Genomic DNA, 17,913 nt, shown 5'->3' on the forward strand with positions numbered 1-17,913 from the left:
AGCATACATTAGAGGTGAGTCCTATTTTACCACAACAATGATAGGTTAGTTTCTTAGATTTCTTACCTTTAGACTATCTTTTCCCTTTTTTTTTGCGATTTGGGTCCTTCTAATTCTTTCTTCAAACAATTGATTGATTTTCTTTAATTCTTTTTATTAATCATGAGGGTAGTGACAGTTTTGTCAGATCATTTGCTCCACTACATTCTTCCATTTTCTCAATAATTTCATGACTTTCATTGAGTTTCTTTCTCTTTGACAATGATACTTTGTAACTTTACTTTCAGATCCTCAATAGCGTCAAGAACTTCATCAAGTTTCTTCTTGTATCTAATGGCTACCATTTGATCTTCCCTCAAACTATCAAGCTTGTGACAACTAGGGTCTGAGTTTTAATACCAATTGTTGGTCCCAACCAGTACAAAGAGGAGGGGTGAATCAATATAAATTCTCCAACCATTTTTTTGAAGTATTGTTCTTATAAAACTAAATAATAACCACTCAATTGATATAACAATGATAAGTGTGGTAAGGTAAAAACATATAATCTCACACACAAAATCATACATCAAGTGACACATAGATTTATATGCGGAAACCCTTGATGAGAGGATGAATACCATGGTGGGGATAATATACCCACTATCCATTTATGGCACATAAAAGGTTGTCTAGTTAAAGGCTCGTGATATAGTGAAACTATTGAAACCTAGAAGAAAGTAATGGCTACATTGAAAGACATTGAAAAAGAAATAATAGAAAAGGATGAAAGTGCTGCAAGTAATCTGGAAAAACTAATTTTATCACAAACTTACATTCCACCTAAAATCAGTGGACAACTTAAAGATAAACCATAGTATGTCAAGCATGGAGAAGAATAGATTGATGATAATATAGTGATAAAAGAAGATATGCCCTATGAAGAGGTTGACCACACACCCAAAGTTTAACCCATTCAATTAGTGATAGAATTGAGAAATGGAAGTGTAAAAGGATCGGTAACCATGAAAAGAAAGTTGAGTTTTAGCAATACTAGTGAAAGGAAAAGGAGCAAGAAAAGGTTATCATAGATGAAGAAGAGGAAAATGAAGATTATAAAGCACTTGAGAATGTCAACATTAAAAAGCTTTATGTCCAAGAATAGGAAAGGCATATTAATGGAAGTAACTAGAGACATTCTAGGAGAATGAGTTCCCAATATTGAATGTGATCCTAGTGCAAGCCTAATTGATCAAATGAACATCTAGTTCAAAGAAATTATAAAGAAAATTCCAAAATTGGAGACAACAAAAAAGTGGTAAAAGAAAATTTTGAGAGGAGGAATACAAAACAACTTATGTAGACAATAGACAAATACATGGTAACTTTGTCAAAATAGGTTAATGAAGAAAATATTATTTTGAAGGAAGTTGGAAAATTAATGCTCAAAGTTTCAAAATTGTTAAAATTTATAGATAGTTTGGAGAAGTGCAAGAGTATAGCTCAAAAGGAAATGGATTCACCGATTGAACTTGATATAATTTCAAGCTCAACATTGAAATAAAACTCACAGGTAAAGATGATTACTCAAAAGATAAAGCATATGCGAGTTGAAGAAGGGAAGAGGAAGACTACATTAGTGGAGCTACAATCCTACTTAGCCCCTTCTTTGGAGAAAATTTAGCAAAGTGCAAGGGATGCAAAAAAACTAATTAGTCTGCTAGATATGAGTACATTGGACTCAATGGAAGAATTGACAACAGACTCCCATGCAAAATTAGTCACACTATCATATTTATAGAATTCGTTAGAAGAACTAATGGAAAGAGCCAATAAATATTTCAAGTCTTTGACAGGTTTTGAACTATGTTTGTCATTGTTGACAAAAAGGAGGAGAGATATTATCATATAAATAAGAGATAATAAGGTTGTGAAAATGAAAGGTGGGAAGTGAAATCACCTACACAGGGGGATAAATACATGAGAAAGAGGGAATAGTTATCAGGAGAGCATTTTCACAAACAACACGAGGTTTGTGGATTTTAATACAAGGTTTAAGGTTTCTCCATCAATGTCAAAGGTGGAGATCTTTGGCATTTGGAATTGACAAGAGGAGATTGATTGGTTGAGAGGTGTGGCCAAAGATGATAGGTTTTCATTGATGGCAACTAAGAGAAGGAATTATCATTGACACTAGCAAGAAACTATCAGTGAGGTAAGATAGATGATCAGTGACACATAGTCATGACTGATGTATTAAGAAGAAGACATGAGCAAACAAGAATCAAGAGGAGTCATCATGGGAGGATATTCTATGATGTCTATACAAATCAAGTTTGTGATAGAAACTCATGACGATGGAAAGTAAACAAGAATCTACATATCAAAATATGATTAGGTAATAGATTCATATGTTACCTATGATAGAATATGATTAGGTGATCGATATGCTCGATGCAATCAAAGAAAAATAAGTGATGATGAATTTTCTTGAATAGAGTAATATTAACTTGATAGTTATTGGATGGAAGTAGGATAGATGAGAAGATTCAAGATGAAGCAAGTGTAGGTCAAACATGTTTTGACTATTATAGGGAATCACACAAGAAGACTAATAATGATCAAGGTTGATGTCAGAGCATATTGGGTGTAAGGGCAATCTTGCATCACCCAAAAATATTTATATTTTTGTCTTTTGAATAAGGGTTGATTTAGTATAGAGGTGTTATTTGTGGAAGCTTACTATTTTTAGTTAGTTGTTCATATGATCTCAAAATGTGTTAATTTCATAGGTGGAGGTTCATCTTTGATATGAGTTCCAATGCTATAACTTATGTATTGGTGAAGTTATTGTAGATTGTCAGTATGAATTTTGGTACAAAAAATTTTTGCTCAATTTTGAAGGCCTAAATGACTCTAAATCGAGGTCAAACCTCAACAGATGGATGCTTGCGCAAACAACCACTATAGAATGCAAGAGATATCATTTCTGAAAAGGGGTTATAATAGCCAATCAGGTCAATGGTTTGAGAGTTATGGTTTCTTGAAGTTGAGCTACACAAAAATCATGAAAATATAATTTGTAATTGTTTTGAGTTGATTCCATGTAATAAAATGATGTAATTTTAGGGTTGGTTAGTTGCAAAGGTTAGGACTAAATATCTAGAACCTTCTTGCATGATGGAAAATTGCCTATATAAGGAAGGCCCACATGTTGTTTATGGCAGTTCTGGTGGTAGTTCATAGCTTTGTCTTGTATGTTACTATATGGAAAATGCCCATGTGTGTTTGCATATTGTATTTCTGAAATATGTAATTTCATACTTTTAGAGATAATAAGAAGTGCATATTTTGTTCTCACAAATTCTTGTTGTTTCTCTATTTTTTTTATATGTTTGTGGTATTAAGGGGAGCACCCTTCTTCAAAGGAAGTGATCAAAAACATGCTAAGGACATATGTATATGTGAAGTGAACAAGGTATGAGCACGACAAGTTCATAATTTGCATGAAGGGTTGATATTAAGCAGAAAAAGAGTGAGTAGATGTTAAAGAAGATGAGAAATAAGTAAGAGAAGTAACAATAACATGGAGAATATAGAGTAAGAGAATAGAAACATCGAGAGGTGAATGTAGATTTTGAGTGAAGGAGGAGAGATTGAACAAAGAGAAGCTACAGTGTGAGCTAAACAAAAAGGATCTGACATGCAAGTAGCACTTTAGATGAATCAATCAACTTGTTTTTACCTAAAACTTGTAGATAGGGAAACCCTTAAGAGGGTGGACCTTAGTTGGACTTATTGATGTAAATCCTTTAATAGGGTGGATTCTCAGAAGGAGTTCTAAATCCTCTAACTAAGGTAGATCCTTTTGTGATGTGGAGCCTAATCAAACTCAGAGGTTTATTCAGCATAGTTTCTCCCTAGATTATTCTATGTGAGTTTGGGGGTAGCGCCCCTGCGTGGGGTGCACTCTCTATTGCAATATAGGGTGGGGTCGACAGGCAACGCCCCTCGAGGGTTTTCAAGAGCAATGCCCTTGAAGCCAAAAATGATCGTATATTGTAAAAGGTGTTGACTACTATTTTTCTATAGGATGACTTATTTTAGCCCTAATTTTATAAGCAATAAAAAGATTGTATAAAAAGGCTTAGGGTTAGGGATTTCATAATGTATAGTGACATTGTAGCTTCTTGTGGTGGTATTGAGCTGTAAGGGATCGTGAATTGTAATCACTGGATAACAATAATATCGGACTTGTTGTTGGTGGACATAGCCCAAGGATTGGGTGAGCCATGCTACATCTTGGTGTCTTGTGTTCTCTTCTTTGCGATCCATTATTTTCTAATATTGGTTATATTTGCATATAACTATTATTTCTATCTCTAGTTAATCCTAATAGATCCTAACATATTTCTTGCACTCTTAACAGAGTGAACCCGTAGAAGGGGTATTAGTAAGCTCCTAACAAGGCAACCTTTTAACTGTAGTGAAAGGCTTGTGGGTATCATCCCCACTACATTTTTTACCTTCTAATGAGGGTTTTCCATGATACCAAAATGGTTGTGTTATGTGTTGTGCTTTTTAATTGATTGGCAGTTTAAGTTTATTTGTTACAATAGTTATTTGATTGATACTTTAGTAAGTAAAGTTTAATCAGTAGTTTGAATTAGTAGCTTACCTGTTGTATTGATTCACACTCCCCTCCCCTCTCTCAATATCATTTCATACCAACAATTTTGTACATGAACCTCTAAACCAAGATAACTAAGTATACTATTTTAAGGAATGTAATGAATCTAGAAATAAATGGCAATATTTGTGTACACAAAGTAGACTATCTTTTATTTTCATCAATATGCTAAAAAATAACCTAACTACTATGTTCCAAAACATATATTCAAAATCTTAGAGTTCAAATTTATAGATACAAATTGATCAAAATCACTTTTGTACATTGAAATCTAAACCAAGATACCTAAGTATACAATTTTAAGAAATGTAATGAATTTAGAAATAAGTGACATTGGACTATCTTTTATTTTAGTCAATGCCCTAAAAAAACTAACTAGCATGTTAAAAAATATATCCAAAACTTTGCAGTTCAAAGATATAAATTGATCAAATTCACTTTTGTAGATGTACATCTAAACCAAGATAGCGAAGTGTACTAATTTAAGGAATGTAATGAATTTAGAAATAAGTGAGAATTATTTATTTACAAAAAAATAGGCTATCTTATATTTTAGTCAATTAACAAAACCCAACTACTACAAGTCAAAATGTAAAGAAAATTCGTACATGCATATAGATGTATTATTTTTTACCATCCCACTACTTATTGTCGATGATTATAGCATTCATTAAAGAATTCTTGAGCTCGATTCTGCTCCGATTTAAAGAGGTGAGACAGTTTGTGCACTGATGATCTCACGCGTAGGGAAATTAGTCTCATGCTAGCTTGTATAGGCCATTAAAGAGTGAAATCTAATTTTATGCTAAGATCTATAATAGAAAAACAAATAACTTTAAATTTGTTAACAATAGTATTTATCTTTTATATGAAAATTGCTTGCAATGTTCATAAATTATGGTATTGCTATCAAGATTCATTTATGTAGCGTTTTTAGTCAAAACTCATTGATCCATATTTCATGAGTAGTTGTTCACAAGAACCCATTTCTCAAATGAAAAGAATCCATTGATGTGATGTTAACAAAAGATAAGTATCGAGACATTGTGAAAAGTCATCCATCCTAATACTATCCAACTTAAACACACTTAACTACAAAATTTCCTCACCCTCCTTCTAACCCCATTTGGAGGCGGGGTGGGTTAATATTGCTAACCCCATTTGGAGGCGGGGTGGGTTAATATTGCTAACCCCATTTGAAGGGAGGTTGGGTTAATATTGCTAGAACCGATTCATTCATTGCCAAAGTTAAATATGGAGGAAAGAAACAAAGAGGGAGGAGAAAATTGTTACTAGGCAGACTGCAGAGTACGAGAGGGGGAAGATTTTGGGCGTGTTTGGGCAGAAGGGCAGGTGCGGGCTCACGGGCCAATGTACTGAATTAAAATAATATTTGCTGCCCCACTCGAAACCGCACGTGATCTTACAGCGAGAGAAAGCCAAAAGATACGCCTTACTGCCACGTCGGCCACTTAACCACGGTAGACGCTCGACGACTTTAAACCGGATATCGAGGTCAACGGCAATCATACGTCAACTATGACATGATGTCATCCGCCATCCTCTCCTAACGCCGTTAGTGACAGCGGGGACGGCGACGGCGCAACTTGACGCCGTCAAGTGGGGCTTAAAATATAGGAAAAAGGGCTGGCTTGCAGCTCTGCGCGGTGAATGATTGAGAGGGCCACAGCGAGGTCGAGTGTGAAGTAAGATTTTTGGAAAGCTCTCTGTAAGATTCTGGCTTTCGCGTAGATCGAACCTGGATTGCTGAGAATTTGAGAATTTTTTGTGGATCCAGGGATTGAATACGGCAGTATTGAGAAGGTAAATGAGAGTTTGTGTTCATTGATTGTGAATGTTGTGTTTTTTGAGGCGGGAAGAGCAATTGAATGCTGTTTTCCTTTTTTGAGGTTTTTCAGTTTTGGCTATGGCGAGCTTTGCTCGGCTTTGCACGTAGCGTGGCAAGCTTTGTGAATGCCTTGGTTTAATTTACAGGATAAGGTGTTAATTGCTTTTCAGGAACTCACGTCGCGGGTTCGAGCTCCCTTTGTCAAGAATATGAGTAGATCCCCTCAAAATTTAACGCCTGATTGTGAGCCCAGGATTTCCGCTGCAGATTTTCTGTGAGTCGAAGAAAGTGCATCTTTGGATTGATGCCTTTCTGAAATTGGAAGAGAGTTGAAGAAATCTTAGGTGTAATGGTGACGGAAGGAATTGTGCTCGGGGACATGGTTTGTTATTGAGGCAGGCGCCTGTAGATCAGATAAAGTACGTTTAATTATGATGTTTGAATTTTTCTCCGACTGAGACGGTTTTGAAATAGCTGGGGCAGATAATACGCTTCAATTTGTCCGTGTCTGTGAGAATTTGAAGTTGAATGCGCTTTCATTTAGTTCTGTTGGTCGCTTATTGTTGTAATCTTGGCCGGCGTTTGCTAAGCCTAACCAAAATTACATATACAATGTTTTTTTGTATTTTAAGTACTTGTTGCTGTAACGGGATTATCAGAACGAGTCTCCAAAACCGATTAGTAGAAAGGGAAGCTTGAATGCTGATAGAATTGCAGCAAATGCAAAATATTTGAAAGCTGTAGATTGTTCTGCGCCATTTGCGCTCGAGATTTTTGGCTTTAGAGAAGCAACATGAAATGGCTTTGTCTTCTCGGGCCAATGTAACAACGCTGGGAGGTCCTAAGGAATTAGCAGCAGCATCAGAATCGGTGTATATTTCGTCAACCGGTCTTCGATCCACAGATCTCTCGTATTCCGTGCCGATAAATCCATTTTCTTCTTCATTCCACGACTTGAGAACATCTTGCCCTAACAGACGCTTGATGGAGCTTCCGCAACCTCAACACTCTTCTGAAGGTAAATTTGTTTTACTTTCTAGCCCTTATTGTTGTTAATCTTGTTAATGGTGCCTAAGTTTTCCAGTTAAATTACTTCGCGGTCGCAGGATCGAAACCACCTCACGACTTTCTTTCACTGTATGGGAGCTCCAACTCTTTAAATAGAGCAACAGAGCACAGATCTAATCAAGGTAAGTCATACGCCTGGTGTTTTTAAGCCGAATCTTTTCTGAAATTTGCTTCTATTTTCCTTAATCCACGCGAATTTCGCCTAAAATTCCTTTTTCCTTTTTCTAGGACTTCCCACCACGTATCTTACAACACAGGATTTCTTACAGCCTCTTGAAAGGGGTGGGAGGAGTGGTAATAATAATGCCAGTCGTGGTTCAGAGGTTTCATCCGCTGAAGGTTCTGCTGCCACGTCGACCTCCTCTGTTGAGCATGTTCTTCCGGGCGGCATTGGTACTTACAGCATAAGCCACATTTCAACTTTTGGACAGAGCAATGGAAAATCTGAAGCCGGTCCTCCCCCGCCTCCTTCTCCCCTGGCGCATGTCAGTGCAACGGAAGCCAAACCAGAAATTGCAGCCAGGGTTACTTCTGCTTTGAACAATTACGGTGTAGGAGGAGGACCGGCATTCGCATTGTGGGAAGAACGTGTTCGCGTTCCAGAGGGGAACCGAACCACTGACGCCCATGCCAAAAGTGATGTAGCGAAAGGTTTGTGTTTTTTCCTTAAGCACAACCATTTTTCAGTTACCCTTCAACGTGATCAAATAATTATAGGTTAATTCTGATCATTATTTTTTGGTTTTATGGTTATTTTGCAGATTATGGATATTGGCCAGCTGCGAGATCAAAAGCAGACTTGTCGTTCCTCTCCAAGAATACATTCAGTCTCAACTCCGTTGATGTCAATCAACAGCCAATTCCTTCCTCTAGCAAGTGAGTACATGTCGTCGTATTACGTATTCTTGTCCTGTTATTTTAAATTCCTTGTAATTTCTTCTCTTTAGTATGTTGAGCATCTGCATAAACAAAATTTTGGATCTTCTGGTTTCCAGGCAGAGGCCGCAAACAGGGCAAGGTTTTGTGGAGATGATGAAGTCAATGAAACCCATTTCAGAAGATGATGAAGAAGAGGATGATGAGTGTGTGGATCGGAACCGAGAGAATCGGAAGGAAAATTTGTCTCTCAAAGGTACCGGAAATAAGGAAAATCTGCTTTCATTTTGGTCTCATGTCTTTTAGGGATTTTTTCCATATGCTTTTAAGTTTCAGAGAATCTTTTAATGTTATAAATTGAAATCAATTGCAGCCTTATTACAGAGACATTTTTGTCGTCAGTCTTTGGGACTAGTAAGCTGTTAGTTTACGTGTAAATGTTGAAGAAGGCCTCATTGAAATATTAAAATATTTACACTGGATTTTGCAAAATATGGTTAGTTTTTTTAAAAAATTGTGTTGGTTCATACGCTTTCATGCATACTCTGCCTGATGCTTACCACTTTTCACTCTCAGATCTATTTGATCTCTAAAAACAATTTGTCTTGCTTTTTCTTTTTATTTGTGATCCTTATTATTTGAGAATGTGATGGAGCATGTTGTGTACATTCTTCGAGCTAGATGCTTTTGCATATGATGTTTTGTTATGAGAATTCTGCTTCTTGCAGAATATTAGTGCATTTCACAAAGGTTTTACATTCGAAGCAATAATATTTAATTTCAGGTGAAGCACCATCAAAGGTAGATGTAAAAAGCAATGATCAGAAAGCCAACACTCCCAGGTCCAAGCACTCCGCAACTGAGCAGCGCCGACGGAGCAAGATTAATGATAGGTGAGCCATACGTTTGGTGTTCTTCAGTCTTGCATCTCAAATGAATTCTTTGTATTCTCTGCATGCATACATCTCAAATAAATTAGCCTCTATTCTTTCTGCAGTCTTGCATCTCAGATGAATTTACTTGTATGCTCCGTGTACATTCATTTCAAGGTCTTCCCTTTCATCCACTACATTTTCATAAAAAGTTTTGAGTCCAATTCATCATGTATTAATACTTCAATAATGAAGGATCTTGCCAAGTCGTCATCCCGGCTCTTTGCAATTGTAGCTACTGCAGATGCCATCTTCTGATATTCTCCAACTGATCTAATGTTCTGGTCTTTATGATTGGTATAGTTGCATTCAATCTTAAATCATACAGTCAAACTGCATGCCTAATGTAAATCCGTTTTCTAATTATTGGAGAATACAATTTATGTTCAGCTCTAGCTTTGATATTCCTTCTTTTGCTTTAGGTCATTCTTATGACAAGCGAAGCCTGACTTTTGTAATTCCTGTCAATGTCCAATTATGGCCTCGTTTATAGTTGATAGCTAGTGCAATGGATAGAATGGGGTAGGATTTTGCATATATAGGAAAGAAGCTAAAGACTTTTAACGCCCATAGAAAACTATCCGTGGACAATTGGGGATTAATACTGCAATATCAACTGTGTTGATAGTTAAACCAGAAGGATTTTTCTCATCAACTTTAACCTAAAAAGTATGAACAGTATCAGATCAGTCCATATGGGGTTTCTTAAGTTTGACGACTTTCATCTTACAAGGTGTCTAAACGGTATATGCAATTGCTTTAACGGCACCAAAACAGCTCCTTTGAATTTGCAGTCCTCTTCTCTATGTCTGTTTAGCTATTGAATGCAGATCAAGGTTTTATCATGATCTTTATTTTGCATGTCAGGTTTTTTGTTGTCGTTTTTCCGGAAGCTACTATTTTCGACTCTTTCTCTGCATTTATGTCCGTGACATCTATCCATTCATTTTCCTCTTCAAAATGCCTAGTGACTTTATCTTGTGTGGAGGTACTTTTAAATTTTACACCGAGTTCCTGTAAATTTCAGAGTATGCTGAGGTGGGAGATTCTTGCATGGTAATAGGCTTAGTTAAAAGGATCTGATGAATTCATCCAAAGTCTTAAGATAAATTTGAAGTTAAACATCATCTATTTCCCAAAATAAGGATCTGTTCTGAGCTCTGCTTGACCCTGTTGACCATAAAAAGATAGGGCAGAGCTCTGTTGTGTCTGGCAGTAGAAGTTATTCTGTGAATCAAAAATTCATTTTTCTGTCATGCTTATCGGTTACAATATTGCACTAGATAACAAATAACTTGAACGTATCATTAATATGCCTGGATTTTACTCCATCTTGCAAAAACTTGTTTATATTCGAATATCATACCAAAAATTTAAGGATGCAGGGTAATCTTTTTTATGTTCGGCGAATATCTTGTTAATTAATTTTGGGAGTGCCTGCTCAATGTTTCTAGAGTTCTAATGTAACAAGTTGCCTGTGTTGTTAATGATTCAGGTTTCAGACACTAAGAGATTTGGTGCCACACAGTGATCAAAAGAGAGACAAAGCATCCTTTCTTCTTGAGGTAATCCTACGTAGATTTGTTGGGTTTTCTTTTTAATTTATGAAATTAACTATAGAGGTTCATCAACAATGCAGTATTGCAGAGCACAGTATTGTCCTTGAGTCCATATCTTGATTTGGATGTCTTGGCCAGGTTATTGAATACATTCAATCTTTACAAGAAAAGGTTCGAAAGTATGAGGCAACAGAGCAAAGCTGGAACCAGGAAAGAATGAAAACTATGGTCTGGGATTTATGCAAGGTGGATATTTTTATTTATAACTATTATGGAAACAGGGACTTGCCATTCCTGGCACCTTATTTTAGGTCCTAGTGTACAATTTACTGCGGCTTCCTTTCTTAGAGTCCTCAATTCCAAATTGTCTAGTTGCAGCAAAAACTTACTCATTTTGTGTATTTTGAAATAATATGTGTACTGTACCGAAGATGCTGATGTCAAAATATATTTGAAATGTGCAGTGTATAAATTTGTGCTGATAAAATTTTGTTTATTCGAGACAGAAAAGCCCAGTCCATGGAGAATTGCCTATGGATGGCTGTCGAACAATTGCTAGTGCTGTTTTAGATTCAAAACAAAACAGTGAAGTTGCTGAATCAAACAAGCCCAGAACTTCAAATGCAACGATGCTTGATGAGATTAACACTGCGGCTACAGCTACGCACTCAAATTCACAGAATCCAATGCAGATGAACAAATCAACTCCACCTATTCCTGGCTGTCAGCCATACAGGGAGAAGGATACTGGGATTTTCAACAAGTCGGTCCCCCTTACTCTTTCCATGCAACAATCTATGTACTCTCCATTCGGAAAGAATTTGACACATTCTGTTCATCTTAAGACACAGGCAATGCCTGAAATCCACTCTTTACCCACTGTTCCAGGTATGACATCTGGCTGTATGGCAGTTAATTCATACCCTTTTGACAGGGAAAAAGATGGAAATTCTACAGCATCTGCCCTTTTGCCGCGTTTTCAAGAAAATACTGTTAATGTAAAAACTATTAGTGGACTTGAAGCTCAGTGGTCTGAGCGAAGGTCTTGTCAACCATCTTCAATCGCACCAGATTCTGGCCAGAATGGAGGGATACCAGTGAAAGATGAAAATGTAGATACAAAGTCAGCATGCAAGCCAGATGAGCATACAAATCTCTGTCTTAATAACAGGTTATCTCAGTCTGTATCTCAATCAGAAGCTGAACTAGCAAGTAGGCAACAGCAACCACAATCATCTTCTCCTGATCTACATAGGGCAAATGAATCTCAACTGCTTGCCAATGAACAGGAGCAACTTGTGATTCAAGGTGGCGTCATAAATGTTTCAAGTGTTTACTCCCAAGGGTGAGTTTGAGAGACACTACCTTGGCCATTTGTGTTGAATTATTAGGTTCTGATATGAGTAAATATGCATTTAGTTTTTGTTCGAAATTTTATTATTTATATGACTCATAGATCCATGAAAAATACTATTGATTGTATCTTATGCATTTTCTGATTTCCATCAGTCTTTCACAAAGCTTAGTCAACAGCAGACTGATTTTCAAAGATCTTCTGAACTCTTAAAACCCTTTTAATATCATTCAAATTGGTATTTTCATATGAATAAGAACTCGTAGAAATTGATCATATAGGTTTTCCTCAGAAATTTGTATATTTTAGTTTCCTTTGATCAGAAATTTTTATTATTATTTGCTTATCAAGTATATACTGCACTTTAGTTTTTCATCTGCTAAATGAAAATCACTGTTAGCAAAGATGCGGAGCAAACATTTGTTGATTCAAGCACAAAGTGTGATACAAATTCACGCTTATGCACATATCTGTGATCGTGTTAATATATTATCTCTATAGGAGATTAAGATTTTGCTGAAACCAAAGAATCGCAACCACAGGTAGAAAGGTTTACGTGGCAGGTCAGGTAAATTTAACTCTCTTGGAAGTTGCATTCCAGTCTGGATGTGGTTAATCTCTTCTTAGAGGAGCAAAAAGACGGGGGAAAATAGCATTTAGATGATTCAAATTACTCCCGTATTAGACATTGTACATGCCAGTCAACGTAGAGTTTGGAAATCATAGGATAGATATGTTCATTATACTAGACAGAATCATTGAATGAGGTGCTATTTGCCTCTTTAGAGCTGAAAGAGCTTACTGAGGGATACATTTTAGTAAAACTGATCAAAGTAGATAATATCCTTCCGGTGAGTGACTGGATTTGGAAATAGGAATTTTCATGTGACGATAGCTTAACTTCATTTATCTGTTTCTAATATCTTGATTACCATCGTTTCCTTGTTGGAGAAGATCATATGTTCGGTTGGGGACTATTTTGTGATACGAATTTTATAAATTATAAATATAAATGGAAGTATTTTAATAATGTTTTGTTGATTTTGCATAATTCTGGGAAGGTTTAGATTTTTTCCGATTGTTTTCACAAGTTGTATTTATAACTATCTATTTGAAAATAACTGTGCTTTATCCACTCTTCTTCAATTTTAATTTGGGTCCCGTAGGATCATAAGATATTTAATTGAAGTACACGTACAAACTTGTACAGAACCCAAAATGCGATAGCAAGAACATATATCTTTAGTATGATCATAAGATATCTCTGTACAATCCCATTACGGAACAAGTAATATCAGGAATTTTTTTTGGCGTTTGTTCTGATTTTCATTACCCTGGAATTCAAAGGAAAATGGATTTCTGAATTTGTAAATTGAAAGCAAGTTGGTCTTTGAACTCAAGAAAACAATTGGGTTTCAACTTAAGTAAAAGAAATGCTCCAATCATATTGAATTTGCTGCTGTATGTGCTTTGTATTTTTTGAGTGCATTTGATTCATCTTTCAATACAATATCAAATTAACTTGTTTTCTCCTGTCTTAAAGAAACATTATCTCCTAGCTCTTGTACTCTCAAATTAATTTACAATTACATTATCTTTCCAATTGTGAAGATCTTGAGAATTTTCTTGTCCCGTTGAATTTTTCTGCACTTTTGTTTGATCTGCAGTAGGATGAAATTTAATATGCCTTTCTGAGGTAAATGTGTTAAAATATATTCAAGTTCTTATTTTTACTTACCCGTTCCATGTAGAGTCAGCACTCAATAGGTTTCAATTTGTTTAAATCTGCTCAAAAGTAATATTCCGATTCCTTTTGACTTAAAGTTGAAAAAGCATAATGTCTTTTCTTTGTGATTGTTCTTTATATTTGGGAGAATAAGCAACCATCTCATCTGACAGTGTTAGTGCATAGGGGACACTCCAAACTTGAATCTTGTTTCTTGGCTTACACATTTTTTCTGTTTTATATACAAAATGTTATACCTTATATTGGCCTTTGTGGGTTGGCAGGCTGTTGGATACTTTAACGCAAGCATTGCGGAGTTCAGGGTTGGATCTTTCACAAGCAAACATATCAGTGCAGATTGACCTTGGTCGGCAGAGTGGATCATTTGGGGCTGCAACTAGTGCCAAGGTCAGAAACGAAGCTCACAAATACTCATTGCAACCATTTGTACAGATTCTTATTTTCATAAATTTTTCAAAGTGAAAGCCTATGTTGAATAAACACTTCCTTTATAATCAGATGTGACTCATCAGCATTTTGTATTGTAATTTTATGCCAGGAGCAGAGTCACAATCAAGAGGAGTCCTCACAAAATCATCAATTACAAGGGCAAGTAAGGGCTGCAGATCAAACTTCAGAATGTGAACCGCCACATAAAAGGCCAAAGATTGAGAGAGATCTGTAGTTAATCGCAACATATGATTGAGAACTACAAGTTGTGAACCATAATGCCCTGAACATACATAGTGTCATTCTGTTATGCCAGTAGGGAGAATTTTTACTTCTGAAAACTTTATTTAAATTCTAAATTTGAGAAAGGAAGATCCTAAGTTCTTTTCTTTGTGAAATAGTGTACGGATGCAGTGTAGATTAGAGCCAAATTTCAAGCTTGTAACCATAAGCTCATTTTCCATTGTGGGACTGGTGAGAACAAATTAGAGAGAATTCTCAATATTGTTTTTACATTAAACCTCTCTATATCCAATACCTACAGTTCTCAAACAACTTTCACCTTAAGGATTTATATTTTATTTAACGTATTCCTATAGGGTTGTGACTATCTGGAGGAAAGTTACTGTATGCATGTTTGAAAGCATAACATGCATTTCAGAAGAATTGTACAAACTCTCTTTGGTCTTGGGTTTGTCTGGTCTAATACAGACCTAAAACTGCTGTAGATTATTCTTTGATTGGTGATTTATGTAATTTACTCACGGCAATAAATTATAGTCTGTGAAAGAACTTTGTAACCATTTGTTCATGCAAATTCCATGGGCATTGCAGGTGAAAACAATTCAAATTCGCTTTCATCCATATTACATGGTTATGAACAGCAGAAGTATGTACATTTCTAGTTAATGAAATAATTCATTTCTTATCATCATTATTTAAATTTTTAAAGAAAATATAATTTCCTATAATTTAAACTTACTGATTCTCGTCTTTAAGCTTTTGCATATGAGATTTGAATTTAATAGTGGAAATGGATTGATGGTGATCACTTTTGCGGGGCTAGGACAGATGGTAAATTTCTCATTATATTATTTTTACACGAGGTAGGTACTGATCGTTTCTCTTGAAGGTTTATGATACGGTAACTCATCAAAACTGATGTAATTTTACTTCATTATGCAGTTGGAAGTCTTTAGTTGGTATGAAATTTGTTCCCTTTTCAGCATTCCTTGACTGCTTGGGTTAAGCATTCATGGGAATAACATGGAATTAAGCTCACTTGGTTGAGAAATCTCACCAAAGGCTTCTTTTTGTTTTAGTTTTAGTGACCCCGGCAGGTCAATATGCTTTTTAGTAGGTCCATTTAGTAGCCCATTTGCTAGTTCATGAGGAACACTCTTTTGATGTCATCTTTGGACTGAAGATTTCTAAGGTCCTGGAGCAAGTACCCCTTAAGTCTCTATTTGGCTGGAGCTTCGAAGTCTTCTCCTTGGACCGGGAATATAATGCTTTCTCAGCAGGCCTCATAAAGTTCCTATGTGAGTGGAGCATCCAAGTTCTTTGGTACCTATATTATACGGGCATTTCATGAACAAATTATCTAATCTATTGACCATTTGATCCATCAAAAGCGAGGAAAATTTTCTGTACTCATCTCCATTGTTGCACTTAAGAAACACATTTGAATCCTAAGGGTGAAAACTCGAACACTTTAACCTCATGTTCTTATGTGACATTTTTGCTTAATTTTAAGTAACGGGAGTGTTTCCATGCAATTTTTTAAGTGTATGGAAAGAATAAATTAGAATCTTCCCCTATTTTAGTAGAGCTGTTATAATTTAGGAATTGAAATTAAACATTGGAAAAATACGGGGGCTGCAGGGGCCCATGGGAGGGGCTTGGGCTCTATTTTTGTGGAGCAGGTGGCCCCATGATAATTTTTTAAGGGGGTGGCTAAAGATTTATTTAGAATCTTTACCTAAAATAGAACCTCAATGTTTTAGCCCTATCAATTTAAGCGTGCAAAAATGGGGTGGCACTGGAAATAGCCCCACCAGCTTAGGGAAGAACAAATCTATGAAGAAATATAATTTTTATTTTTAAAATTCAGGAGACAACCAACTTCCTTGAATTTAGAAGCAATTTTTTTTGAAGGGTATTCACATATAAATCTATTGGACCGCTTCTCTTTTTAAATATTCCTAATAAATCTCAGCAGCACCGGCTCTATTTTTAAGGAAGTGGGTGCCCACGAGACCTCAACCTTATTGAAAAAATTCGATGTGTCTCCACAAATTTGTTTCCCACTTTTTTTATTGTCTTCATTTTACTTTGAGTTTTCTGTCAAAATAAATATAATTGCTAATTTTTTTTATTAAATATGTAGTTAAAGATAAAAATAAACAAGCAAATTTTCTAATCATAGACCCACAATCTCCACAAAATGCTGCTATAAAAATTGAGCATGGCTGCTAGCCAAAATATGCTTAGCAGCGAAATGGGAACTTACCCTTAGTTAAAGAAACTAGTTATACTTTTGTAGGTAGTAGAAAAGAACTTAACTCTCAAAACATTTTGTCAAGAAGAATAACCTCATTGTTTGCAATAATTCATTTCCTAGCTCTTCTTCACAATTTTTCATTTTTTTTGTTATCATATTTTCATTGGGACTTATTTTGTGGTGCAAGCCTCGAGGTCATCCTAAAGTCATTATAACAAGGATTCATTGAGGGAGATATCAATGGCAAAGTTCCCTCAATTTGACTATTTGTCCAAATCAAAGTCCTCTTTTAGGGAATATTTTTTTTGGCACTTATAACAATGATATCCAAGCTAAACTTCATGGAGGTTTTATATATATCACTGCTATCACTTGGAATGCACAGGGCCTTATAAAAGCTACTGGTAAACTTATTTAGCAAGCTACTTGCCGACATATTGGCCTACTTGATATTATTTGATTTTAGGGAATTAAGTTTCTATTTTTGTTTTCTATAAATTATGTGGAGGATGTTTCTTCACATCACATAGCTCACCACCTTGCATGTGGAGGGACATGATGGTGTAGGAACACTAATTTCACCTTTATTAATCTTTTCCATTATTGATCTAGGATAAGAGCCAAATTACCATTCCATGTTTTATGCTTAATTTATCATTTAGTTAGCACTATCAATGTTCATGTGTTTAAACATGGTTCAAATATAGCAATATTATGGTGTTGGCTTGTTGACGACATGCCTTTCCTTTTAGCTTACCCATGGCAACTTAAACATAGTGGGAAATTTGGAATACAAGAATGCATGTTACCTCAATGCTGGTGTGTGGGTGAACATGAATTTTAATTTTAGGTAGAATAACGTAGGAGAGTTATTAGACCCAATTTTTTAGTCACAACGTACATCAACAGGTCTAACCTATGTACTAG

At 35.8% G+C, this 17,913-nt stretch overlaps 1 protein-coding gene across 3 annotated transcripts; it reads left to right on the top strand.

The window, feature by feature from the left end:
• The first annotated feature begins 6,314 nt into the window (after nt 1-6,314).
• Nucleotides 6,315-15,414, top strand: LOC149569853 (uncharacterized). 3 transcript variants are annotated; one of them, XM_089822563.1, is made up of 12 exons: nt 6,315-6,493; nt 6,689-7,536; nt 7,625-7,708; nt 7,815-8,237; nt 8,348-8,462; nt 8,582-8,718; nt 9,247-9,355; nt 10,890-10,959; nt 11,092-11,199; nt 11,460-12,298; nt 14,318-14,441; nt 14,593-15,414. In XM_089822563.1, the coding sequence occupies exons 2-12, from the start codon at nt 7,317-7,319 to the stop codon at nt 14,716-14,718; spliced, it is 2,355 nt and encodes a 784-aa protein (XP_089678689.1). In that variant the 5' UTR covers nt 6,315-6,493; nt 6,689-7,316; the 3' UTR covers nt 14,719-15,414. The 3 variants fall into 3 exon arrangements, with proteins under 3 accessions (XP_089678689.1, XP_089678691.1, XP_089678690.1); XM_089822565.1 differs by having other exon boundaries at nt 6,329-6,493; nt 14,599-15,414; XM_089822564.1 differs by having other exon boundaries at nt 6,334-6,493; nt 6,665-7,536.
• The last annotated feature ends 2,499 nt before the right edge of the window (nt 15,415-17,913 follow it).

This window comes from Cupressus sempervirens, chromosome 3, assembly GCF_028749045.1.
Source record: "Cupressus sempervirens isolate cs-2001-9-10 chromosome 3, ASM2874904v1, whole genome shotgun sequence".
NCBI classification, from domain to species: Eukaryota; Viridiplantae; Streptophyta; class Pinopsida; order Cupressales; family Cupressaceae; genus Cupressus; species Cupressus sempervirens.

Excerpts from the sequence above, each read along its gene's own strand:
- LOC149569853 (XM_089822563.1), top strand. The coding sequence starts at position 7,317 with ATGGCTTTGTCTTCTCGGGCCAATGTAACAACGCTGGGAGGTCCTAAG. Across the intron at positions 10,960-11,091 it reads AAGCATCCTTTCTTCTTGAG|GTTATTGAATACATTCAATC; the intron begins GTAATCCTACGT and ends TGTCTTGGCCAG. Across the intron at positions 11,200-11,459 it reads TGGTCTGGGATTTATGCAAG|AAAAGCCCAGTCCATGGAGA; the intron begins GTGGATATTTTT and ends TATTCGAGACAG.